Here is a 26,014-nt window from a genome sequence, read left to right as displayed (position 1 = left end):
CTCTGTCAGGCCAGACAGAGAAAACAAATACTAATTAACAGAAGAACAAAAACATGGACACATTCCTATGTAGTATCTCTCAGCACCAAGCAGAGGCTGGCCAAAGCTAAGAAGCTGAGTCTGCCTCAGATTGTCCAGCCTCAAGACAAGCATGAGAGCTCTCATCACAAGGTAGCCTTTCCCTGGCCTTGCTGTTTGATGTGATAATTGAGGAGAATGCCAAAAGAGCAGCATGGCTTGAGCCTGCTCAGCATGGTCCAGGAGCTTTTGATCAGCCCAGGGCAGAGGTGGAAGAGCCACTGTTTGCCCAGCGTGGGCTGGGGAGACGTGCTCACCCAGAGTCTGTGCTTCACTGGGGATCAGATCAGAATCTTCCTCCCAGCAGCTGAACCTGTCTCTCTTGTGTCTGGCCTCTCCTTGCAGTTCTTGGCAGCTGAGCCAGAGCAGAGCTCATTTCAGCCTTGCCCACCAGAGGTGGTGTTTCAGAACTACAGCCCTGGTGAGGTCTATGAAGTGCCGGTGGTTCTGAGGAACAGGGACAAGGTAAGTGCTGGGACGTGGAGGTTTAACGCTGCGCTGGGAGAGGAGAGCAGAGAAGGGTGGTTAAGGATGGCACCAGGGCATGTCCACCTGTCTCCACAAGTGGCAAAACCATCATTCCATGTCTGTCCTGCAGGTTCCTCACTTCGTGAAGGTCACGTTGGAGAGCTCACCTTATTTCCAGCTGGTGGGCCCCAATGACGTGTGCTGCAAGGTGCCACCGGGCCTCTACGCAATTGTCCGCATCCTCTTCACTCCTGGGCAGAACAAAGTGAGTCTGGAGGTCCCAAGAGATTGGTGTCTTCAGTGGAAAGTGGACCTGCAGGGCTGGATTCAGGGCATCTGGCCTGGGTTTTGAGGGCCTGTTCTGGTTTCAGTGGAGTTGCACAGGATCTGGAACTGGGAGATACTTTTTGCCCATGTTTAAGATGGGGATGAATGCTCTGTGCTGAGACAGTTTCTTTTCCCCACAGGATTATTTCCACAAGCTCCTCTGCACCACTGAAAGGGAAGAGTTCATTGTGCCAATTCGGGCCATTGGTCCCCGAGCCATCCTGGACTTCCCTGACCAGCTGGACTTTTCCACAAGAGCAGAGCCCTTTCTAAGCAGAAAGGCCATGGGTTTAAAGAGGGAGATGATGATAGTTTTCATGGTGTTCATTTTCTAGTCATCTAGTTTGTAGTCATGTAGTTTGTCATCTTGATCCTTGTAGAGCTCAATGTAAATGCCATTTCTAGAGAGCATGTGTGATATTTGTTGTTTGCATTTCGCCTGGGAAAAACTCATCTGCAACAGGAATGGTGAGCTTGAAGTCTGAGCCCAGATGAATCCCAGGAGCTGGCTGGGAATAATGAAGGTTTGAAAGCTCTGGAAATGAGGGAGCCTTTGCTAGGGGTCTGTTCTAGAGGGTGAAATGCTGGCAGGTTGTCCAGGAGATCCTCATGCTGGGCACATGCAGCTCTCAGCTTGTGATACATGTACTGATCCATGGAACTGCTCATTCAGCTAAAAGCTGTGCCACTTTCTTCTGCTGCCTGTGGTTTGCTCTGCTCCTTGTGCTTCCATCAGCCAGTGAGCTGAGCAAAGACTCCCCTTTGCTTGTTCCAGGTGAAGAGACCCACACAAGCCTTCATGGAAGAGCTGTGGATGTCCCCATCAGGCTGGACAGGAATACTGTGAGCCTTGAGAAGACGTACATCGGCATGTCAAACCGCACAACCGTGCGCATCCACAACCAGAGCAATATCACAGCCCGCTTCCAGTGGAAGGCTGTTGATACTGAGGAAGAGGAGCATCAGCTGGAGCTGAGGTAGGTTTGAAAGATCCATTTCAGTGACATACCTTGCCCAAGGGTAAAACTAACATATGGCTTCAGGAGATACCGGTGCTGTTGAATGGCTTAGGGTAAGCAAACCATCCCATCTCTACCTGGCTCCCCAAACAGTTGTGTGTCAGGAAAAGCTGCCTGAGGTGGCTGGTGGATTCTGCCTCAGCTGTGGCAGAGGCTTTGAGCCAGAAGGTTCTCTTGAGGGCTGCTGGCTTTGGAAACCTCTCCTGAGCTTGCAAATGTGGAGTGAACAACTGACTCTCTGATCCATTTGGGCTCAGGGTCAGCCCTTTGCTGCAGAGCTGCTCCTGCACTTCCACTTCTCTCTGCAAAGACGTGGCTTATTAAACAACTGCTGGGTTTGTGGTTTGTCTTTCCTATGCCTGCAGGCAGTATCCCAGGATATTTCGGCAGCAAAAGGAGAAGTTGTATGATTTTCTGAAGGAGCGCGGAGTGGACATCACTTGCCGAGAACACCTTGCTCTTCTGACCCACAGCTTCCAAAGTGAGGTGGCAAAGATCAGAGAAGATGGCATCCTGTTCCATGATGATGTTTTCTCCCTTGAGCCGAAGGTAAATGCTGGCTGAGAACCTGTGTGATACTAGTCCATTTTGTGGGATTTCTCTGGAATTTCGATCTTTTGTGTAAGGTGTGAAAGGTGTGTCTGTTGTTTGTGAAACCCCAGTCCCTTCTTTTGGGCAGTCTTCTTTGGAGATCAGCTGGGAGGCTTCCTGCAAAACCGCGTGACACATGAAACCAACACTGGGTCAAAAAGCTGCATGTTCAGAGGCTTTTGTTCCAGTCCCAGACACAAGTCACCTTTGTGCTCAGGCTGTCCAAAGGCAGCAGGAACAAACTGGCTGCATTTGAGTTCAAGCCCATTGCAAACAGTTTTCAGTCATGTCCCTCCTGCATATTCGTGGGAGTCAGAGGAAAGCCACCCACCCTCAGCACTGGTCACAGCACTTGGCAGTGCTTTCCCTTGCTGACCAGTCCCTCAGCACACTTCAGCCGTGATGCACCTCTGGCTCTAGAAAGGGTAAAGTGTTTCTGGGAAGGAAGCAAAGGAACTTTCTACATCTTTGCTTCTGGTTTCTCCCACTCCTGCTGCAAACAGGTTGGGCTGCAATGGAAGCTGAATGTGCCCTGCCCATGGTGGGGTTGGGCACATTTGAAATCACTGTGGTGATGTCACTGGTAATGCTGGGATGCCCAGTGCTGCTCTTAGGGCCAGTGTGAATGAACTTGGTGATGCTGAGCAGCCCCTCTGTGCTGTAGGTCTAAGTGGACTGTCTCTGCCAGTGGGAAAACCCCAGAGTGACTCTGGTTATGTGAAGCTGTCAGTGCTTTGCATGAAAAACCCAAAGCTATGCAAAGTTGTATTTCAAAGTTGTATTTTTTTGCTTCTGCCATGCAGCAGCACAGGGCATCTTCTGTCTCTTACAGCTGTTAATAGTTTAATTTGAAAGTGACTCAGACTTCTGTAAGAAAGGAAGATTCCTCATGTATTTCCACTTTGCTTTTCTGCTGCTGCTGCAGGCGGTCCTGTTCAACAATGGGCCTATTGAGGCTCCCTTCAAACTCATCCCTCCAAGCACAGCCATGGGCTCCTGCTTCACCTTCCAGCCCCAGGAGGGCATCGTGGCACCCTCCACTCTCCAGGCCATCAGTGTCTCCTTCTGTCCCACCATCCTGGGGCAGTTTGAGGAAGAATTCTGCTTTGATGTGTCTGAATCCCCTGAGCCTGTGACCTTCACTATCAGGTGAGGAGGGCTTTGGGAGCTTGGTGGGCACATCTGTAGCTGTCTCTGGGTAATCATCTCCCATCTACCTTATTTTGTGGTGGAGCAGAGAAAAGAGGTGGTCCCAAGGACTTGGGCCTCATCCCATGGGCTGGTGCCATGGCAAAGGATCTAATCCTCACTCAGCAAAGGGTAGAGGTGGGAAAAAAAGAAGAAAAGCGATGATAGGAGAAGTAAAAGACTTCAGCTCCAAGGCCTGTCCCAGCTAATCTGTCAGCTGCTGACCATTTTGCTTTGGCTGCCTCCTGTCCACATGGGTTCTGTGCTGAGCACAGGGTGCTGGGTTGATTTGAAACCCAGGGTGGCTCTGGCAGCAGCTTTTATCCACCCTCTCCCTAAGGACCCCTGAACCCTTTGTGATTCCCTTTAACAAAGGCACTGCCTCCCTGCCTTTGTCCTCGCAGGGGCTACGTGATGGGCCCGACTTTCCATTTCGATGTGTCCGCCCTCGACTTCGGTGACGTCTCCTTTGGTGAGTGTGCCCTGGGCTTGCACCACAGCCTCAGAGGTTGGAGTGCTGCTGAAATGGAGCACTTGAACCTAAGAGCATTCATCACCCGTGTTCCTCCACCACAGCCTCTTCAGGGTGTTAATTCCAGGGCTGCTGGTGCCTCAGGTACCCTTTTGCCACCATGAGATCAAACAGGAGCAAAGGAATAAAAAGTCAGCATCACTGTTTGGCCACTTCTTGTTTCCCTTTTAGTAAGTGGCACAATAAAGAAAGGCACCTGACAGGAATATGGTTCTGTAATAGCAGATTCATCCTGCTTAATCTGATTTCATTCCTAGGGTTTCTTTAGCTGGGGGCAGCTATTTTATCATCTTTGTTTCTTTTAACTGTGCTGCTGAATGATGTCTGCATGCAGTTACCCCAGTGGCATTTGAGATTGTGACATCCTTTTTGTGCTTCTCTTGGCTCCCTGCTGGAGTCACTGTTGATGGGCATGGAGAAGCCCCGGGCTGTGCCTGCAGTTGGGTTTTTCTCCCCATCTGGGTTTACATGACTCTTGGTAAGCAGGCTGGGAGATGTCTCCTCTGCACATAGCTGGCCAGCCAAGCCATAGATCCACGGCAATGAGCTGTAGTTCAGATAACAAAGAAGTAAAATCCAAGCACAGGATTTTATCCTACCAGGATATTCACACCAGGAATCATGAGATATTGATGCCTAAATGGATATTTGTGTCATTTTCTTAGGTTTTCCTCGCACCTTGAACTGTTGCCTGTTTAACACCTCCCTGACACCCATGGTCTTCCACCTCTACATTCCTGGGGATGGCTTGGGAGAGCCCAGTATTGACAGCTCTACTCAGATGTGCAAATGCAGTAGCCAGTCTTGGAGGAAGGAAGCTCAAGGTCTTAGGAGGCCAAGGGAATTTGACATAAGGCCCTGCAGAGGGACCGTCCGTGCCCTGGGATCCCAGGATATCAAGGTATGGGAAGAGTCCAGCCCATGGGGCTGAAGCTTCACTGGAGTGTGGGAGGGCTTTAGCTCTGGTGCCAGCTTTGATCATTGTGGGAGTGAGAGATCTGCACTGCTGTGAGGCCTGTGCTAGCTGGCTTACTCGGGATGTTCCTCAAGGAGCACTGTTTTGTTTCCAAAATCACAAGCTGAGATCACGTACCATATGGTCAAGTCCTGTGTTTCTTGTGTTTTTGAGAGGATTTATTTGATTGGAAGTGGGCAGAGGAAGGGAAAACTAAAGGTTGGTCTTAAAGAGAGAGCTATCATTGTAGAAAGCAGTTTTCTTTTCTTCCTGGTCTTGTTTCTCATCTCCTGGGCAGCAGATGAGTTGTATTCAGTGCAGGGATCTTCAGTGGGGACAGAAAATACTCTGCAGCCATGAACTGCCCGACATGGGCTGGGCCACACTTTGCCCTCAGCTTCCTGCTGTAAAGCTGGACTCATTCCATTCAAGGAAACAGACTTCTCCTGCATTTATATTATTGTAGTCAGGTGAAAAATTAGTCCTCTTAGCAAATCTGATATTGCCAGAGGGCTTTTTTTACTCTCAAAGACCGTTGCTCTACTTATGGACCAGCAGAAGAATGAAAGCAAAACCCTCCCTTTGTCTACCATGGAACAAGAATTGGAGGCCAGCACACATGGGTGATGAGATTTTGGGAGTGACCAAATCCTTGCTGCACTTCTTTTCTCTGCTACCAGGTCACCCTGTGTTCCAACACTGTTGGAGAGTACAAGCTGCAGCTGGTGCTGGACGTGGATGATGTCGGCGAGAAGGTGTTGGCACTGCCCCTCACAGCCAGGTACCAACACCTTTCCTGCACCTGCTTGTCTTTCCTCGTGCATCCAGCACACTGCCTGGCTGCAGCTCCAAAGGAGAAGTGTTGCTTAATGAGCTGGATGTGCCCATCTAGACATGAGAACAGTGCTAGGACAGCAGCCCATAGTGAGACGCTCCCTGCTCGCAGCCAGGCATGGCCCTAGGCCTTTTTCTAAAGGGAGCAGGAATAACATCAATTGTTGGCCTGGGGTTTGGTGCTTGAGCTGGAACAAATTTCCAGAGGGTTGCCTGTCCTTCTTCCTGCAAGTGGTGAACTTGTGGTGGCTTGTGACCCCCCTGCAGCATTGGTTTGGAACACAGTGAGCAGCCTGCTGAGAGCTGGGGCCTGGTTCACTTCAGCAGTGCAGTGGGGAAGAGGCTCCAGGCAGGAGTGGGGAGAGCAAAAGATCTTACAACGAGGACTGTAGTCCTTGATGTGGCAGGTCAGCTCAGGTTTTGCTGCTTCCCTCTGGCTCTTTTGAGTAATGTTCTCAGAGTTGAGACCAAAAGTCATTCTTGCTGCAGCAGAATTCCATCCTGCTGTGCTGCTGTGGGTGTCAGTTTGATGCCAAGAGGGATGCAGTTCCCTGGTGCTGTTCCCTCTCCCAGGCAGAGCCATCCAGGCAGTGCCTGGGCTGCCGTTTTGTCAAGCAAGTGCAAATGGGGACAGTCAGTGTGAAGAATTGAGGGAGCTGTAGGAACTGGAAGAAGTTGATCACCTGCCCTGCGGGCCTTGTGCCCTCCACTGCTGGAAGAGATGATTCAGTTTTCAGGCAGGACAACAGTGCTGTAGCAGAAAAGAGAGTAATTTTCACTGATACACCGAGTCTTGTGTTCCTTGAGCGTGGGTGGGCACTGGTCCTCATTGGAAAGGCTCCCCCGGAGCTCATGGAGCACTGGGACTGCTACAGGAGTCCTTGCAGGTGTCCTTAGGCAAAGAAGGGGCAAAACTGCCAAGACAGCTCTGGACTACTGTAGGACTACTCTACTATTCCAATGTATTAGATTTGACAAATGTCTCACACTTGTCCCTTTTAAGAATACTGTAGATGAAGGGTTTGTGTGTTTTTGTAAGCCTTTTCCTCAGTGAGGATCTATCCCATTGTCACACAATAACTAAAGCTGGCTCAGGCATCCTCCAGATGCTCTTCTGCCCATCTCCAAAGGGCTCTGCCCTGCCTCTGCTGCTTCTGCCCCACTGTCACCTAGAAGCACAGCCAGCTGCTGAGGCACAGCTGCTCCCTCCAGCTTCTTCTTCCAGGGAGCCTTGGGCAGCATCAGCCAGGCTGCAGCCCCTGGTCCTCCCTTCTCCCAGAGGAATAAAAGATCCATCAGCATGCAGGGATTCAGTTCCTTACTCTTGAGGTAGCAGCCATGGTACATAGTTTCTGGCTCTTGTTTGCACAGTCATGTATGTCCCAAAGGGATTTGCATTTCTGGATGCTGCTCCTTCTGACTGAAGGTAATTCTGGCAGCTGCCAATGCCTTTCCCTCAAGTCAGACATCACTGGAGGTTTTACATCATGGAGGCTGGTTTCTTCTGTAGTTAAATCATACTCCAAGCCCTCCAGTGAATCTCATTGGTGTTGTGAGTTTTATGCATTCAAGTCCTGTGTAAGAATTGGGGTATTCAGGACCAGTGAAATCCAACAAGACTGAATCAATTGTCCCGGTTTCCACTGGTGTGGGCAGGTAGTTTAGTAAAGGGATCCATGTTTCTTGTCCCACTGTCTGTGCCAGCTCTGCAAGAACAATCCTTTTGAGTTTCAGACTACTATTAAGTCAGTTCAGACTTTTTTTAAGGAAAAAATACTGCTTGAATAATGTAATTACTAATTAATGCCCCTTACTCATAGATACGAAGATTAGACATAAGCACAAATTGAAGGCAGCTAACTTGCCTCATCTCGACTCTGAAGAGCCTGCTTTGCTTCTGACTCGAGCTGGTTTCACCAGTGTAGCTTTCTGAATTTTCAAGAACTGAGTGTTCAAGGATGGCTGTGCAGCAGCAAAGCAGCAAAAGTTGGGGAGGTGGCTTGGGCCAAGATGGAGCAGTGAATGAAGCAGGCAGGAGGTAAAGGAAATAGCCATGTGGAAGAGGTGTGAGGAAGGCAGCTGGCAAACAGCAGTTCTTTGTCCTCTGATAATGGGAGCTTGTGGCTTTCAGGTGGGGTCACTGCAGACTCCACACTTGCTCCAGGCCTTCTGTTTCAGTCTGCATCACTGACAACTTCAAACAGCCATCATTATCCCCAGTCTAGGAATGCTCTTAGAGCTGGCTATGTTCTTTGAACTGCATTTGTTGCATCTGCTGAGCTGGGCTGTTCTTGTCCCTTTTAAGAATACTGTAGATGAAGGGTTTGTGTGTTTTTATATGCTCTTAGAACTGGCTATGTTCTTTAAACTGCATTTGCTGTGTCTTTTTTTTGATCTTTCCTTCTTCCTGGAACAGAAAATCCAATTAGAGTGCATTGGCCGGGGACCTGTTGTCTATGTCCATCCGAGGGAGATAAACTTCGGCTCTATCCCAGTCTTAGAAGATTGTTTCCAAACTTTGCACCTCGCCAATCAGTGTGACCTTCCTGCAGTCTTCTGGGTGGAGATGGTAAGTGTCTGTGGGGCTGTTTTCCAGGGAAAAGTGCTGGTTACTAGCAGCCCTTGACCTGTTTTTTGTGTGCAATGTTTCTGTATTGTTCTGTGTGAGTGGAAGCAAGATATTCCATCCAGGTGCAAGCAAGAGGAGCCAGGATGTCAGGCACGCCTCTGTGAAATAGTTTGCAGAGAGGTTGGAGCAGAAATGAGTCTGGGTCATGTTTGCAAGTTCTCTCTTTATTTTGTGGAAGATACTTAGCTGTGCAAGTCCTGTTTTTGGAGCTCTGAGATCAAGAGGAGCCTGTGGGCCTTTGCTCCCACGAGGGCATGGATTTCCCCATGGACTCCCCATTCCATCTGCATTTGCTGTGTGCCAAACTTGTGTTAATGGCAGAAACCAGGGTGTGAGCTCTGCCCTCCAACTGCTCATGGGAAGGCAAGTTTCACGACTCAGTAGTGCTGTTGCAAACAAATGCACCTGTGAGGGTTGTGCAGCCCCAGAGCCTGTGGTCTCTGTAGCATTGCAGAAATGTCTCTGGAGACCACCTGCAGAGGAAGGTTGTTTCATTCATGGAGGTTACAGAGGGGGCAAGCCACAGGGCTGGAGCTGCAGCTCCAGGGTACGTGGCTTGGGGCTGAGTGGGATGTGCTCCCTGCTGGAGGAGGCATCTGTGAAAGGCTTGAAAAAAGCTTTGAAAAGAGATTTGATCTTCTGTATTTTTGGTGGGTTCAACTTCTGGAGCTGGTTAAAGCCAACCCTGACACTGTCGACTTGTTTGTGTCTGTGGATAAATCATCAGGTGTTGTGTGAGAGTCCAGGCTCAGGCTCTTGTGCTGAAGAGGAGGGGTGTGAATTTTCCTCTTGCTGCTTCTCCAGCTGTTTAGGGGGTAAACATTACACCAAAGTGGAGGATTGCCAGGGCAGCTTTTCCTGACTCCACAATGGAGTTCTGCTTTCCACCTCTGCAGGGAGCAATGCACCTTGGCTGGGTGGTCATGGTGTGTAAAGGTTGGGTTTCACATGCTCCTGCCAGGGCTGGACCTGCAGAGCTGTGTCTGTACAGCTGTGCTGTGCAAGGCCTTTCCTCCCTCCTTGGGACAGCTTCCAGCTCTCTTGCCCAGTCTGTGAAGTCCATGATGAGCAGTCATGACTTCCTCTGGCCTTGAGCCTTTGTGCAGACCCAGCTCTGCTGTCGGGAAGCCAGCAGAGAGTGAATAGCTTCCCTTGGCAAGCACTCCAAAGAGAGCCGGCAGGGGGAATTGCCTTCTCCTGAGGAGGAGCATCCCTTGGGTTGAGCAAAATGGGGCTAATGACCTGAGTGTGTTAAAGGAAGGTAAAATACAGGTTGTATAAGCTCTTGGGGAGTTGCTGTGCTGGACACCATATCTTACATTTAGGGAAATTAAACATGTATGCTTTTTATACTCACCTCTTTAGCCTTCCTGTTTCCTGCACCTCACAGCAGAGTGGGGTCCATGGCTTCCATCTAAGTTTGTGTTTGGCTTGTCTTCCAGGCTGGGAAATGCTCCTGCTGGAGGATTGAGCCCAGTAAAGGAGTGATCTCCCCTAAATCTGAGATGTCCGTGGCTGTCATAGCAAACCTGAATGACACAGTGAAATTCCGGGAGAAGGTGAAGGTGTTCATTGAGAACAGCTATACGACCATCATCTCTCTCCAGGCTGTGGGCATTGGCACCACAATTGTCACGGACAAACCTCTCATTCCGAAGCTCGACTTGAAGTCCCACTTCAGGTAGGAGGCTCTGGAACGCACTTCCTGTGCGTTCAGCAAGGAACAATTTTTCCATAGTCCTTCAGGCTAGATCTTTAGTACTCAAGGTCCCAGCTCTGAAGCCACAGGAATTCCTCTAGAAATATGTCATCCGAGAGTTGCTAGATATCCTGGAAAGCCACAGAAATGGAAAAGCTGGAAGACCTGGCAGGGCTGAAGCTTTGAGCCTGGGCAGCCTTTTGGGTAGAGGTTTTATTGCAGAGTGTGCAGTCAGGGAATGGCATCAGGGTGAAGCTGAAGCTGAGTGATGCCAGGGAAATAACAGCTCCTGTGACATTTTCCACCTCTGCTTCTCTTCCAGCTTTACTCCCTGCTATTTCCATTTCAAAGTGACAAACAGAGGACGACGCATGCATCGGCTGTACTGGAACACAGAAGGTTTCCGCATGCGCTGGCGCCGTGATCGTGCCCCTGCCCTCGGTGGCACCAAAAGCAAAGGTGCTTCCCCGATGCCCAGACCTGGCAGCCCCGTGTTCAGGCTGTGGCCGCCGCAGGTGGACCTGAGGCCGGGCCAGAGTGCGGACATGGTGCTGGAAGGCTGCTCCAGCACTGCCCAGGTGAGGCCCCTGCCAAGGGCTGAGCCTTCCCCATCCGATCCCCTCCACTGCGGCTTCTTCTGCAGCCCCTTGACATTTGCCTGGCAAAAGGAGCAAGTGCCTTCAAAAAACTGTTTTAAGGCCATTCTTTTCAGTTGCTTTCCTTGCTGGCCACCGTCAGTTGCTAAGGCTCTTTTGTGTTTCCCTAGCTACCATAAACCCAACTTGCTGATCCCAGCATACAGGCTGAAGGAGGTACTGCTCCTTCGGGCAAACAGGGCTTACCTGTGTCATGTGCTGAGGCAGAAAGGAAGAGCAGAGCAAAGAAGTTGCACTTAGACTAGAAGCCCAGGCAGGAAGCAAATGAAACTACTGTCAAGTGGTTTTTCTGAGGGAAGCAGGGAGTAAAACAAAAGCCCTGTGAATGGCAGGAGTGTCTGGGAGCAGCATTGCTTTTCCTCTGAAGACAAACATGGGCACAGGGCTGGTCTAGCTCTGAGTCATGGAGGGGGAAAACACAGCGTGCCAGCTCTAATGATCACTGTGATGTCCATCCAGGCAGGAACTGTTCCCAGGGATCATGAGAATTGGCAAATTGACTTTGGTCAACTTATCTATTACTGCTTGCCCCAGTCTCTCAGCCAGCCCAGGGACAGCCAGGTTTTGCAGCACCCCTGGAGAGCAACTCAGAGGGGGAGATTTTAGCAGAGTCTGGAGCATTCTCCTACCTGGACTTTCCTTTCCAGGGGAAATGGAACTCTGCAGAGAAGCTGCCAGCTAAGTCTGGTGTGCATTCCCTGGCTGCGGGACCCTGGGCACAGATATTTAGAACAAATAGGTGGGAGCTCAGAAAGAAAAAAGAGCTATTGAGGAGAGCAGAGACTAATTAGAGTCCCTAATAACAAGTGACAGGAATAGGGCCCATGGGTGGGTGGCAAGCCAGTGTGGGGTGCTGGGTCTGCCAGCACACACTGGGAGACAAGTGAATCTTGTATGCAGGAGGTGAAGGAGCGGCTGCTGTGTCACGCTTTGGTGGGGAAAGAGATAACAAAGAAACAGATAATGCAAGTGGATGTCACCTGCAACTTCATTTGCCCTGTTCTGCAAATGTCTTCCAGAGCAATCACTTTCTGTGTGGTAAAGGTAAGTCTCCAGATTGCATCCTGGCATTTAAAGATGTAACTCTTAAATTGGCTGGAAGTAAATAGAAATAGATGCATTTCTGGGGTTGGAAAATGTGAAATGCATTGGAAGGGGAAGGAGGTCTATGGCACTTGAGGTTGTTTTTCCTTGTCTCCTGTTTCTGTAGGAGCCCAGTGATGTCCTGATGCAGCACTACAAGCCTTTTTCTTTAAAAAACACCAGCCCCCTGCCAGTCAGCATTGTGCTGGACTTGGAGCAGCCATTCCTGATCTGCAATGTGGACTGGCAGCCTCTCCCTGCAGATTCCAAGGTGAGCCTCTGTGGGCTTGTTCAGTGGGGTTTGAGGAGGAGGGATGTGGTGGTGCACTTCTGTTGGGAGGTCCTGGAGTTGAGAAGTTTATTCTGTGGTGTCAGCAGTGGATTGGCCTGAGCTGAATCAGCAGAGCTGCTGAAGGAATCAAAATCTTATCTGAATCGGTAACATTCATGCTGGCTGTAAAACATGAGGGGAGGGGAGCAGGAAAGCAGATCAAGGCAAGCCATGCAGTAAAGGTGTCTCCTGGAAAGCATGCCAGCTCTCCAGCAGCCACCCCCTTGTATTGCTGCTGAGCACAGGAACAGGAGCCTGAGGGAATCCTGGGCTGGACTGTGGTGCCTGCAGTCAGACCCCAGCTGTACAGCAATGAAGCCCATGCTGGGTCACACTGAACGTTTACTGTTTCCTGCTGTCAAGACCTTGGGACGTCATCCACAGGTGATTAATTCCTGTTCATGTCCTTGCAGCCCATAACACTGGATGTAGGGGAGGAACTTCATCTCCGCATCCAGTTTAACCCAGCTTATGAGAACAATCTGCACAGCTGGGTGGCCAAGAGGGTTCTCAGGGTGCGCTTCATGGAGCATCCTCGTGAGGAGAAGATCACCGTTCGGGGAGAAGTCCACTTCCCCAATCTCCATCTCCAGGCCAAGGCCGTGGACTTTGGCTGCATCATAAATGACACTGAACAAGTGCTGCATATGGAGATGACCAACTGCAGCCCACTGCCCGTGGAATACCGCTGGTCATTCCTGGTGGACAGCCCGGTGAACACCATAAGGTAAGAGCATCATCCCTGTGCTGCTGGGAGCATGGACCTGCTCCAGCCTGGTTTTGGAGTGGCTGTTCCTGAGCTCACCACACCAGCACCCAGCCAGGGGCTGCATGGCCGTGAGGAGCTGCTCTTGTCCAGCCTGGTTTTGGAGTGGCTGTTCCTGGGCTCACCACACCAGGCGCCTCTCTCTCCCACTGCAGGTCCACCACCATAGTTATGTTCTTTTCCAGGTTCATCTCTCCACCACCTAAATTCAAACCCCAGTCATCAAAGAAGAAGGGAGTGTTTCCACGGAGATACTCCAAGACTGAAAGTGTGGATGAGCCAACTGAAACCCCAGAAACAATGCAGGATTCTGCCCAGGAGGATTCTGCCCAGGAAGATTCTTATGAGGAGGATCCTGCCCACAAAGATCCTGCCCATGAAGATCCTGCCCAGGAGGATTCTGCTCAACAGGACTTTGCAGGCGCCTCTCTCTCCCACTGCAGGTCCACCACCATAGTTATGTTCTTTTCCAGGTTCATCTCTCCACCACCTAAATTCAAACCCCAGTCATCAAAGAAGAAGGGAGTGTTTCCACGGAGATACTCCAAGACTGAAAGTGTGGATGAGCCAACTGAAACCCCAGAAACAATGCAGGGTTCTGCCCCGGAAGATCCTGCCCAGGAGGATTCTGCTCAGGAGGACTCTGACCAGGAGCCAGCAGATGCAGAGGATTCCCTGGAAACAAAGGTGGATTTTCTTGTGCATCTTCTACTTGCTTTGCCTCCTCAAGTGGCCACCAAAAAGTCATACTCATGCCAACCTCCCTTTTTGCTGCCCTTCTGTCCTGTGCCCTGAAAGTGCCAGCTGGACATGGGGAGTCTGGGGAGGTAGAAATAGGAAAGTTTTGCTCACAGAAGCTCATTCAGACCCTACAGACCTGTGCTGAGTTTGGGATTTTTTGGCTTATTTTCTTTACAATATAACATGAGGTCTTTATCTGCATCATGATGAGAAGGCTTCCAGCTTCCGATGTGTGTCAGTCCATGAAGAGTCCTGATCTCCACGGACCCCCTTGCCCACCCAGCCAGAGTGCTCACATCTCTGCCTTCACCTGAAGCTGGCATTGCAGTGACAGCTCCAGGGCTGTCTTCTATAAAGCAAGACTTTGCAAAGTCACTGTCTCTTCCTCCAAACAAGGAAAAATGCCTTTGATCTGCCAACTTGCCTGGTGAACATCAGTACTTTGGAGTGGGAAGTGGCCCCTTGTTCTGCATCAGGGGGAACAGAGGCTGCTCATGCGGCAATAAAAAAAGAGATGTAAGGAAGCAGAAGAGTGTCTCAGAAACCCAGTATGGGCATTAAGTTTAAGGAGAAGGGTTATACCTGCTGACACACAAATAGCAGTTGTTTCTACACTGCACAATTTTTCGGAATCAGGAGAAACAAAGCCCTATAGATGCAATGAACAGTGTGGCTGAATGTTTTCAAAAGGGAGAAAGGCCTCAGAAGTCAGATGAGCCTTCCCCCATCTCCAAGGGCTCCCACCTCCATGTCAAGCCCCTACTCCCTGCCCAGAGGGGCCGGGGGGCCACAGAGCGGGGCCGTGTGGATGGCCGAGCCCCAGCAGCCGATGCCCTGGACCACAGCAGCGGCAAAAGAAAGAACCCAAGCCCAGCAGTTTCTGCGGGGGAGCCACCAGACCATCAAAATGCAGTTATCAGCTTTGTCCGAGCTCCACACCTTCCCAAAACTGTTTTCCTCAGTTCTGTGACCTCCTTCCTTGGTCTTTCTCTCCCCTCACTGCTCCTTCTCCCTAATTCCATCCCTAACCTGCCCTCCCCTTAACAAACCCTCGGGAATCCACTCTGTCCTTCCAAATCCGGCACTGCAGCCACATGGCTAAGCCTCAACATTTCACTGAATTGAAAATTCTACTTTATGATCTCCTTCCCCTGTTACTCCAAGAGCAGGATAATATCCTTCTCTGCGATCCATACCCCTTTTTTCCTTACTTTGGGTAGATCACTGGAAGCAAACTGCTTGAAGGTGCAGGGTACCCCGAAAAGGTTTTTCTTTCGCAGAGTCCCTGGGTTCCTGTAACCTCCCCAGTTCCCAATCCCTATCCACTTGTTCTAGCTGACAAGAGCACGCCAGCTAGAACTTTTATCGTAAAACCCTCTAACCCTTTTATCATTCTTATCCAATACCTGTCGTCTCCATTTCCTTCCTGTCCCCATGAAGTAGTTGTTACAATTAAGCTTTTCTAGTTTGTGTGTGTTCGTATTGCAGATTGTCCTGTTTTCAGTTTTACAAAGCAGGGCCCTGTCAGGTCGCAAGGGGCCAAAGAGAAGCAGTTTTTGATTGTTTCTTTAATAGCGAGGGTTCAGATAGTATTAGACTGCTGAATCAAAATCGCTGTTGGGTTTATGTTGTCCTCAGTAGGTTCTGAGGCTGACTGATAACCTAAAATGGTGTCTAGGAAAGTATTTTGATGTTTTTTGGGGTGAATGCTCCCTGAGTATAGGTTATAGCTGAAGCCAAATTTCTTTTTTTTCTTTTTGTTTTTCTTTTAATGACCTAAAACCGGGGGTCTTCTGGGTTAAACCGGTTGGAAGGTGAAAGCCCTGAGAGGGGGAGCAAAGCGGGCACCTCAGCCTAAACTGGGGGCTGCGGTGGTCCGAAAAGCCAGTTGGGAAAGGTTAGACACCATTGGGCCAGTCATGTTGAAAAGGCCAATCCCAAAATTCTCATATGAGCTTAGTGCCAAAGGAAGCACTTGCTCATGCTTTAAATTCGCTGAAGATCTGCAATATGGACCCACATAACCTGTTTATTACAATTAAATGCTCATTCTATCTTTGCTGCCTACCACCAAAAGCAGCCAAAGGGCTGTTTAAAACTTAATTCTCACTGCTATTGTATTTATTTTAATGTTACAAAACTGTATAACTACTGTTTCATTTTTTAAACTGTTAATTATCATATTTCTCTTTATCTTTCTAACGTAAAAAAGGGTGAGGTGTAGTATTGCATTTTATTTAAATGGTATGCTCCCTCCAAAATGTATGGTATATCCCAAGCCTGTGGTCCTGCCCTGAGCCATCCTGTATCTGTAATCCCATTGGCATGAGTCTGATTCCGTGCCCACTTTCAAACTCCCTCTTAAACCGTGCCAGCGAGACCAGCTGCTCTCTTCGCCTTTTCCCCTCTCTTAGCCTTCCTCCCCTCTTGTCCCTTCCCTCGCCTAGGCTCCCCCTCCTTTCCCCTCCCCCTTCCCCCCTTCTCCCTCAGTAACCATGCTGTTCCCAGGGATGGGACCCCCAATAAACTCCCTCAGAAGCTGTGTGGAGTCTCCTTGCCTGCCTGCTGCTGCCAGCCAACTCACAGCCTACGGGGCCCTCTGGGGACTCCCCGGGGTGCCCCCCCCAAAAAAAACCGAACTACAACACACGTCTCCTGTTTTTCTGGAGATAGTGAGAAGTGTTTCCAAAGACAACTTCTGCAGCAGAGAGAGTTTCTTGCTGCCAGGAAACATTCCAGTTGACTTTAATGTAGAGTATACTCATGGAGAAGTGATTATGGGAGAAGATTTTCCCACTAGTCAGTGGCATGGACACAGGATGAGATGAGGATGATTCTGGCTGTGTTTGGGGAATAGGCCCCTGCAGCTATGACTCTACTCTATTTCAAGACACAGCTGCTCTTCTGCATCCATTTCCACTCTCAACATGCTGATCTCTCCTCCCCTCCCTCCAGGTTTTTGATATCCTGCCGCTGTGGGGAATGCTGCAGCCAGGAGAGAGCCAGAAGGTCACCTTCACCTTCTTTGGCCACGCCAACATCATGGCCCGTGCGACGGCGCTGTGCCGCGTGGAGGGAGGCCCCACCTACGAGGTGGTGCTGAGCGGGCAGGCCTCGTGCCCCAGCTACCGGCTGGACGTGGAGGAGATTGACTGGGGGCTGCAGGTACCACAGGCTTCCCCTGGCACAGCTCCTTGGCTTGGCATCATGGCCACCTCGATCCCAGGCTCTCTCCCTCCCTTCCCAGCTGCTTTGCTGGCTCTGGGGCTTAGAATACAACCTGTGAGAGAGATGTCCAGCATCCAGGCTGGTTTAAAGTGGCCATCTCCACCCCTGGCCTCCCTTCCCCCCGGCCCAGGGACATGGCACTGTCCTCTTCATGCACCTAACCCTGCCTCCTGGGGAACACAAGGGTCCCAGTGAAGATGTCTGGAGGGACATGTCCCTGAGATATCCCTCCACTGATCCGCTCCTAAAGCTTGAGCTCCTAGGAGATGCTTTTGTCAAACGCTCTTGCTTGATCCACAAAAGAATCCAGGGAGGAAGTTGGGCTTTCAGTCACTTCAGTAGCTGAAAACAATGTCCCAGAATAATCCCCACTTTCCTTCTTTTCAGTTTAAAGTCCACAGATACTTCCAGTTGCTGGCACTGCCTGTGTTGTCCTGTGTGTCTCTCTTGTCAGCTGTATGTTTCTTGCCAATATTTGCGTGCAGGTGCCTTTTCTTCTGGAACACCTCTCAGAAATGCACTAACTTTTAGATACAGTTAAATGGGGACAAAGTTGTCAAAGCAGAACAAAACTGTTCATTAGTAATGCTCCAGCTGAGCCAGGTGTGTGTCTCCCTGCCCCCAGAGATGAGCAAACACAGCCTCCAACAAAAAGGCAATGTTTCTGTCCCCTCTGTACCTGGCTGGGACAGTCCCTGTCCCCTTTCCCCTTGGAGAGGTACTCAGGAGCTTCCATTCTCTCTGACTCCCAACTTTTCTGTCCCCTCCCCTCTCATCCTCCTTCCTTTTGGACAGGTCTTCAACCCTGTCCCTCTGCCAGCACACAGCAACACCAACAAACCAACCTGAACAAATCCAACCCACACACAACAACATGTAGAACCAACAACTTTCATTCTTGAACTTCATAAGGTTTTGACTTCGTCTTACACATCTCAGTGCCACCTCCTCTGTTTCTCCTGGCTGTTGGTGACCCCTCAGAGTGCAGAGGACCTGGTCCCCTGGTTCATTTATTACTGGCCTTGACCACCTCTCTGTAGTTGTGTGGTTGCATTGTGGCTGTGTGCTTTCAACGCCATTAAAGAGGAAGGAGATTGCCCATCATCAGGCCTGTATCTGTGACTTCTCACTCCTCTATCCTCCTCTCTGCAGGTGTTTAACAAAGTCCTCAAAGCAGGGATCACCCTGCGGAACAACGGGGTTATGAAATTCACCTACGTGGTGCAAGACTCCAGCAGAAAGCCTCTGCCCGGGGTGCCCGTGGTCGTGCCCCGCAAGGTGAGTAGCACAAGCCATTGGCTCTGGCCCTGTGTCAGGCGGCCCAGGAGAGGATTAAAAGAAACAAGGGGGAAAAGAGAGGGAAAAAAGTGGGGGGGAAACCCCAAAGCCAGCCCTGAGAGATGGGGCTGTAAGCAATTGCTGCTGGGGGCAGAGAGGTCAAGCAAGTACTCACCTAATAGACTCCCCCATGGCCTTGGCTGGCAGGTGCCACTTGCCAGAGGCAGAAGTGCTCAGCTCTCTGGCTGTGCTGGTACTGGAGTTGGGTGCTGCTGGCTCTTCTGAAGATCACTTTCTTCCTTGTCCCTGCCTCCCTGCTGCCAGCACTAAGCAGTGTTTACATATTCCTTGCTTGGGCTTGAAGCTCCTTTACCAGAAATTGCACAGCCTCTGCGCTGGTCCCTCCCTCCTCCAGCTTTGCTTCTCTGCAGGAGCTTTGTGGGGCAGTGAGGGGACCAGAGAGGAGCAGGGCTGAAAGAGCATGGAGAAGAGGCTGCAGCATCCCCCCATGCTAGCTTCTCAGTCCTGCCTGGATGTCCTGGAGCTTCAACAGTATTCCTGCCTTCGGCCCCCTTTGGAATGGGAAGGGGTGCTGCCCTGCCAGATTTCTTGGGCCCGACTGGCTCCTGACAGCCCCAGATAGCTGTGGAATCCGGGGTGTGGCTGTAGGGCACAGCTGCTCTAGGCACGGGTGGACTGTGTCCAGGGCAGGGATAAGGAACAGGGAGAGGTCTTCTGTATGTTTTCCAAAGGTGTTTATTCCCCAGAGGGTCAGGGACAGAAAGACACTCAACAAAGGCATACATCAGTTTATAAACGGTGCAGGTCCCAGGGGAGGATACACTCTTCAGCCAACTAGGAGAAACTGGGGGTGGAACACAAGTGGGAAATACAATGTCTAAACCAATAGAAGATTACAGAGGAGGAGAATCACTGAAACAAACCAATGGGGCCTCGAAGGATACAAAATTCATAGGGAAGTTTCTAGAGAAAGGGACAGGCATGGGAAGGGATTGACATTCAGTGGGAGGAGGAACAGGGAACAAAAGGGCAGGTCTTTGGTTAGAACTTCCTAATCTCTTGATAGATATACTCTTCTGCAGATTAGGGAGTTATTCTAGACAAGTGTTAATACACAGAGTATTGTTCCATTTGTCCTTACTTTTCTACTTTTTACATAATTTTTCTGCTAACTTATTTTACTGCTTAGCTCTAATCACTGTTCTGCTGTCTCTGAGGCCTGCCTTTCACAGCTTTCCTAAAACCCTCTGATTTTATGGATTCCCACAATTCCCCCTCTCGGTTCACCTAAAGAGAAACTTCCGTAACTATGTTGTTTATTAACCACTTTGCGTTTCGTAGCTCTACTATAACATATTTGCTTATTACTTACTTAAAGCGTCTTTGTGCTTGCACCGAGCATTGCTATATTACAACAAAGCAATTTTAATGCTGTGGAAGTCCAGTCAGTTCAAAGGGCATGTCTGATAAACAGTTATAAGTTATTATTCGAAAAATCTTGTCAATTCTAAGGTCTTAATTCAAAACCTTCTTCCATGTCTATACCTTCATCCATCATCTCTGTGAGATTTTGAGAACTCTTTATGAATCTATTTCTTACTCCCTCCTCCTGTGAGCACCTGCAGACACAGCTCTGCGTGGGCCTGCTCTCAGCTGCTGGAGCAGCATCCTGCCCCTGGCAGCTTGGCCAGGCTCCCTTTGGCTGCAGCTGTGTTGTGTGCTGGAGTAACTCAGGAGACCCAGGAGCAGCTTTGTCCTGCTCAGCTGTTTCTCCCTGCACAGAAACAGGAATGGGGAGCTGAGGGCCCAGCCTGGTGTGCAGGGGGGAGCCCAGGAAAGCTGCAGCTGAGTCTGTCACCCAGAGCTGTGTTTCCCTTCAGCCCCACTGCTGTGAGCCCAGCCTGGGACTTGGACAGCATTTCTGAAAGCACAAAGAGGAGGATGGCCCTTCCTGCCATCACTCTCCTCCCCAGATCTCATCCAAGTCTCTGCTCCTGCATTTCCAGAGATGTATGTGTGCAGGAAACCATGAGTCAGGACGGTGTAACTGCAGAGGCAGAAGGTGTTTTTGCTGGGATCATTAATAAGGGGTCAGGCCCTTGGACATGAGCCTGGAATTGCTGATGTGCTGTGACAGGGGCTACTGGCCCTCCTGAGAGTGCACACAATCCTTCAAATTCCTCACAACCATTTTTATGTGCCAGCAATAGAAAATCAATTGCTGCTCTATTTTGAAGGGTAGCATGTCTAACACTATTAACATCTGTCAACATATCATTGATTGCAGTGGATGTGGCATTAGTTTGTTTACTCAGCCAACATCCAACACAATCTAATTGTTTCAATGCCATTGCTGAAGCCAGCTGGGGTAAAAACAAACCTGCTGAAACCCTTTTGGCAGCATTCCAAGGCATGAAATCATTCTTACAATTCTCATCATAGTGATGAGCAGATCTCGTTCCCCTATGTTTCTTCTTAATGACTGCTTTAGCAGTAGGTGCTATCACAGTGAGCATTCCAACGTTACATGGGCCACCTTCAAGGCACAATGGAATGCCCTGCCAAGCCCTATCTCCACAAATGAACCAATATCCTTTTGGCAATTGTCATGGATATTGGTCAGCCTCGGAAAGCACATCCCAACTGTTTGAATAATTACACCAAAAACTTAAATTTCTGTATGCAAAATAATGAGGAGTAACATTATACTTTGGAGGATCACCTTCTTGCCAATCATTAGCTGTAAATGTAAGGCAAAAATCCATTTTTAAAGAACCAAAGATTTCTAATTCCTGGGGTTCAGAGACTGCTTTGGGAAGTTCTCAGCTTAAATGGGATTGGCAATGTGCCTCATCTTCTATTCATGGATAAGTTTTTCTTGCAGAAGAGGAGGAGATACTGGAAGAGGAAGAAGAAAACCCAGAGGAAGAAGAAAAGGAAAGTGATGAATCATCTGTGGCCATGGAGTCACTGGTGGAGTCACTGATGGAGTCACTGATTGTCACAGCTGAACGACAGGTTAGTGTCCAACATCTCCCCAGGGGCTCTTCAGCTGAGGGGCTCCCCCAGCAGCATCCTGGGTCTGGTGGAAGAGGTGGGAGGGTTATTCCCACTTGGGAAATTGGAGGAGTAGCAGCTGTGCTCCCTCCCTCAAAGTTGCCTTTGCTTGTGGCCAGACCATGCTCCATACTTTGAGCTCTCAGACAAATACTGCCATAATCAGATTATAAGATTTCTGGGCCACTTGCTGAATTTGGAGAGCTTGTGGTGTGTGCTCTTTGGTGACTGAGAGACATATTTGTATTCATGTGTTAATACTTATAAAGTGAGCAGAATATTCAGAGTCAGTGAAGGGCCAAGCACCAGCAAACTCTTCTTCATTAGCTGTGTAAATGGTAAGAAGGGCAACTGAACTGGTGAACTTTGTGGTCTCCAAATGGCCTTATTCATGATAGCCCTCATTTTCTTTTTTATTGGTGTATGATTCCACAAAGCATTTCTCTCCTGTTCTGGAAGGCAGAGATTAAGCTGAAAAAAATACTGTTTCAAAAAAAAAGCCTATTTCTATAGTTGTATAATGGGAATGAGAATAACGTGGCTTCTTCTCCAGTGATGCTGCCAACCTTGAGATTTCAGCTGAGGATCAAGAAACTGAATCATCCAAATATTCTTCAGAAGACAAACCTTGAGAAGTTCAAGAGAAACTGGGAAGCTCTTTGAAGAACCTACTGAGCCATAAGAACCTCGAGGATTGGCATTGGCCCACCTCGTTTACCAATAAAAGATTGTGAAAGCAGCTGAAACCTTTTGTATTTTTATTGTGCATTCTGTAAGTGCTCAAAGATACCAGACAAGACTGTATGAATCATGTTATCCACATATGGCACATGTCAGAGTCAGATCCAAAAAGTTTTCATAGGTTAACTCAGACACAAATTCCATCAAATAGTATTATCTCATTATAGACAAAGCAAAGCACAGAAACACACAGAACAAAGGCACTGAAACTGAGAAGGAACTGAAACAGACCTTTTGAAAGTCTGTTTCACAGAAAATATTGTGTGCTTCTCGCAGGTCTTCAAAGAGATTAAAAATTACATGAATCCAGTTAGGGATTGTCAATTTAAAAATTCCCAGTTCTGAAGAAATTCAATTGTAGCTTTCAAACAAGAAGTACAAAGGAAATAAGCCCAGCTCCTTTCTCCTCTTTCAAAGTAAATGAATGGCCAGACCAAACTGTCACAGATTACTCTTCTTTCTTTCATGTACAGATGCATACAAATTAGTGAAGTAATTCTCAGAGGATGAAATTAAGTTGTCAAGATCATAATCCACTTCAAAGGTAGGTCTTTCTCCAGAAATTAAAAACAGGGAAAATATGATCCTTTTTACACACTGCCTCTGAACTGTGTGGTTCTAAGGTCATCTGTAGAGAAATTATAATTTAAGTTGTTAAATAAAGCTGTTTTCAATACAATTTCAAAAGTAGGTATTTATTTTTTAATGGGGAGAGGGTACTGCTGACAGATAAAAGAACAGGAGGCATAGTAATAGAGTTTTACCTGGTGAACAAAAATAGCCTTCAGAAACAGCAATTCCTCTGTTCTGTGGGAAAACTGATCCTATGTAATACTGACACTGCTATTGAAACTGAGAAGCTGTTAATTTACAAATGGTGACCTACACTCCAAAGACACCTCTGGGAGTCTCCCTGCTGGAGGAAGATGATGCACACCATCCTGGTGCACATCCCCTCTGGTGCTCCCTCTCTGTGTGCACAGCCCTGGAGCCAGCAGACACCGCAGGAGACACCTGTGAGGCTACAGCAGCCTGGGTGAGTGAGCTCTGCACAGCTCCAGGGATGGAGATTATACAGCCTGCCAGGAACATCTGCTCCACTTTTGGGCTGACCTCATGGTGAAGAGGAATTTTTCTTGTATCTCATCAAAACGTCCATGCTGCTGCTGTGTTCACTGCCTCAAGAAGAGTTCTGGTATCATGCTCTGACTCGCCAGGAGAAGAAAGCAGCCAAATCCCCTGGCAGCCTTCAAGCTGAGCAAGCCCACCTCTCTCAGCCTGTCTGCTCATCACCCACTCGCTGTAGCCCCACGACTGCACTCGTGGCTCTCTGCTGAGCTCTCGCCAGGGCAGCGCTGTCAGTGTGGTACTCCAGAGGCACTGACTGGTGCCCCAGAGCTGGTCTCACAAATACCAAACTCTGAGCAAGAACCCTTTCCCTGGGCTCTGCTGGACACACGGGCTGTGCACGTGAAGAAGCGGCGCCTCCTGGCAGCTCCAGGTTGGAAAAGGTCACTGCCAGCCTCACAAGTGAAAACCACCCAAACTTATTCTGTGCTGACATGCTGACTTACTTTATCAATTCCAGGCATCAGCCTACAGATGACTTCCACCTTCTCTGGCTGAAGACCCACTTCTTCTTTAGCTTCTCGGAGAGCAGTGTCAATGTCATCTTTATCAGTGGCTTCCCTTTTACCTCCTGGAAAACACACTTCCCCTGGTGATCTTCTCAGCTAGAATGTAAAGGAGTACTGCTGTTAAATATAACAAGGTTTATGTTTCTTATTGGACCCACACAGATGCACGTTGGTATTGCAGCATCCCTTTATGTTTATCTTTCCAGTCAAAGAAGCTGGAAATGGTGGTTAAGGTTTCTGCAGACCAGAAGAAATGTGCCTTAGCGAGAGTAGCTACCTAAGAAAACTCTGAGGCTATCCCCTGCTACTCCATAAACCCTCACTATCAGAAAATACACTGTAGCTGTACAGTGTTGTGTAATCCATACTGGAACTTCTACTTATGTCAAAGTTCACATTTTGCATCATCTTGTTTGCATAAATGACAGATGAATCCAGAGAGATAACTTGTAGAGCAAGATTAAAATATTCCAAGAGCAAAAACTTTTGAAAGACACAAATAATGTACCCATGAGAGAGGAAATAACATTTTGCTTCAGCCCAAAAATATTACGGAGCAGAAGAACGAAAATGGTTGGTTCTGTTTGCTCTTTGTTGTTATCTATAGTTGGGATATGTTTTGTTGGGTGTTGTTGAGAAACCAGGAGAGGGGCAGGGTTGAAGACATGACCAAAACAAGAAAAAAGGATGAGAAGGGAAAGGACAGAAGAGTTGGCAGTCTGGAGAGCGCCTGAGTTCCTGAGTAGCCATTCAGTGGGAAAGGGGAGAGGGATCACCCTCAGCCACACAAGGGGATAAAAGATTGCCATTTGACTGCCAAGAGTGGGTGTGTTTTCACCTCTGGGGAGGGAGACATGCACCCGACCCAGCTGACTCATTACAAATTAAATTATCCCTCAGCCACACAAGGGGATAAAAGATTGCCATTTGACTGCCAAGAGTGTGTGTGTTTTCGCCTCTGGGGAGGGAGACACACACCCGATTCATTACAAATTAAATTACTTAGTCATTGCATCAAAGACTGTGTCCCCTCTTGCCTGTATCAAAAAAGTAGGTATTTCTAAAATACCCTTAAGTACATTGCAGTAGTAGGCTTGTGCGTCAAGGATCAGTAAAAAACACATTTATAATCAATGTATCAGCTATGGAACTGTATTTGCTTTTTAAGCAAGACCCAGCGAGAGAAAAAAAGTAATTCCTGAGTCCAGTCAGTTGATGTGACACAGGAAAACAAGAGTTGGAAAAGAAAACAAAATGCTGGACAAAGAGTTCTGGCAGCCTTGGGTTGTTGCCTTTTATGTATTAAAAGGAGAAAAGAGTAGTACTAAGTGCAGATTGAAACCCCTCATTTAACAAAGCTGCGCTGCACGGTCAGTTTCCTTATTTAAGCAAGCAATCATTGCCCACAATGATAATTTCCTGTCACGGGTGTCCGGGGTGCTCCTGGCAGGCAAACAGCAGGAGGACAGGAGTGTAAAAACAGCCGGCCGTGCCCTGGGGAACGAGGGGCGGCACTGGGGGCACGCACGGCGATGGTTCCCCGGCAGGGAAGGAAGGATCGCACCCTGGGAGCCCCGGTACCTGCAGGGAGCGGACGGTGAGCAGCAGGTGCAGCCGCCCCGCTCGCACCGTGAGCGGCAGCAGCACGGCGGCTCGGGGCAGCGGCAAGCGGCAGAACCTGTCCCCGACATCGAACTCCCTCAGGCGGCGCCGGGCCTTCTCCAGGGCGCCGTGCCCCGGAGCGGGCAGAGCGGAGCACCGGCACCGTCCGGCCGCGGCCCGCTCATCCCCCGCGGGCCCTGAGCAGGGCCCGGGAACGGGGCCCGGCCGCTCCCGCTCCGCCGCCATCGCCCGGCCCGGCCCGGCAGCGGCACAGCGACACCGGCCGGCTGCATCGCTCCCTTTCCTGTTCCCTGTCCCCCTCTGGAGTGTCCCCGGCCGCTCCATCGCTTCCTCCCCAACTCCGGCACCGCGGTGGGAGAAGGACCGTGAAAGGGCCGCAGTCGTGCCCAGTCACAGAACCATAGAACACGGACCTTAAAGATCACCTTATTCCCCCTCCACGGTGTTAGAAATGCACGAACTTTTAGGCACAATTCAATGGGGACAAATGGTCGAAGCAAAGGAAAACTGCTTATTAGTAACGATTCAGCTG

General features: G+C 49.3%; 2 protein-coding genes across 2 annotated transcripts; one reads left to right on the top strand and one right to left on the bottom strand.

Moving 5' to 3' along the window:
• Positions 1-73: 73 nt before the first annotated feature.
• On the top strand, positions 74-19,619 carry LOC120497215 (hydrocephalus-inducing protein-like; the record flags this gene model as incomplete). Its single annotated transcript, XM_039698420.1, has 22 exons — positions 74-171; positions 424-543; positions 677-811; positions 1,014-1,161; positions 1,649-1,850; positions 2,258-2,441; positions 3,358-3,632; positions 4,076-4,143; positions 4,869-5,104; positions 5,839-5,939; positions 6,260-6,399; positions 7,813-7,913; positions 8,409-8,561; positions 10,064-10,302; positions 10,643-10,898; positions 11,877-12,020; positions 12,187-12,330; positions 12,804-13,117; positions 13,342-13,843; positions 16,853-17,062; positions 18,278-18,403; positions 19,614-19,619. Coding segments are annotated over 22 exons (3,902 nt in total), but the record flags the coding sequence as incomplete, so codon positions are not given.
• Positions 19,620-22,813: 3,194 nt separating this feature from the next.
• Positions 22,814-25,786, bottom strand: NUDT7 (nudix hydrolase 7). Its single transcript, XM_039698413.1, has 2 exons — positions 25,441-25,786; positions 22,814-23,955 (listed from the first exon to the last, which is right to left on the bottom strand). The coding sequence occupies exons 1-2, from the start codon at positions 25,705-25,707 to the stop codon at positions 23,770-23,772; spliced, it is 453 nt and encodes a 150-aa protein (XP_039554347.1). The 5' UTR covers positions 25,708-25,786; the 3' UTR covers positions 22,814-23,769.
• Between the last annotated feature and the right edge of the window lie 228 nt (positions 25,787-26,014).

The sequence above is a fragment of the Passer montanus genome, unplaced genomic scaffold, assembly GCF_014805655.1.
Source record: "Passer montanus isolate IOZ18808 unplaced genomic scaffold, ASM1480565v1 scaffold124, whole genome shotgun sequence".
In the NCBI taxonomy this organism is placed as follows: domain Eukaryota; kingdom Metazoa; phylum Chordata; class Aves; order Passeriformes; family Passeridae; genus Passer; species Passer montanus.
Note: the sequence above shows the minus strand (reverse complement) of the source record. Positions and strands in the feature narration are given on the sequence as shown.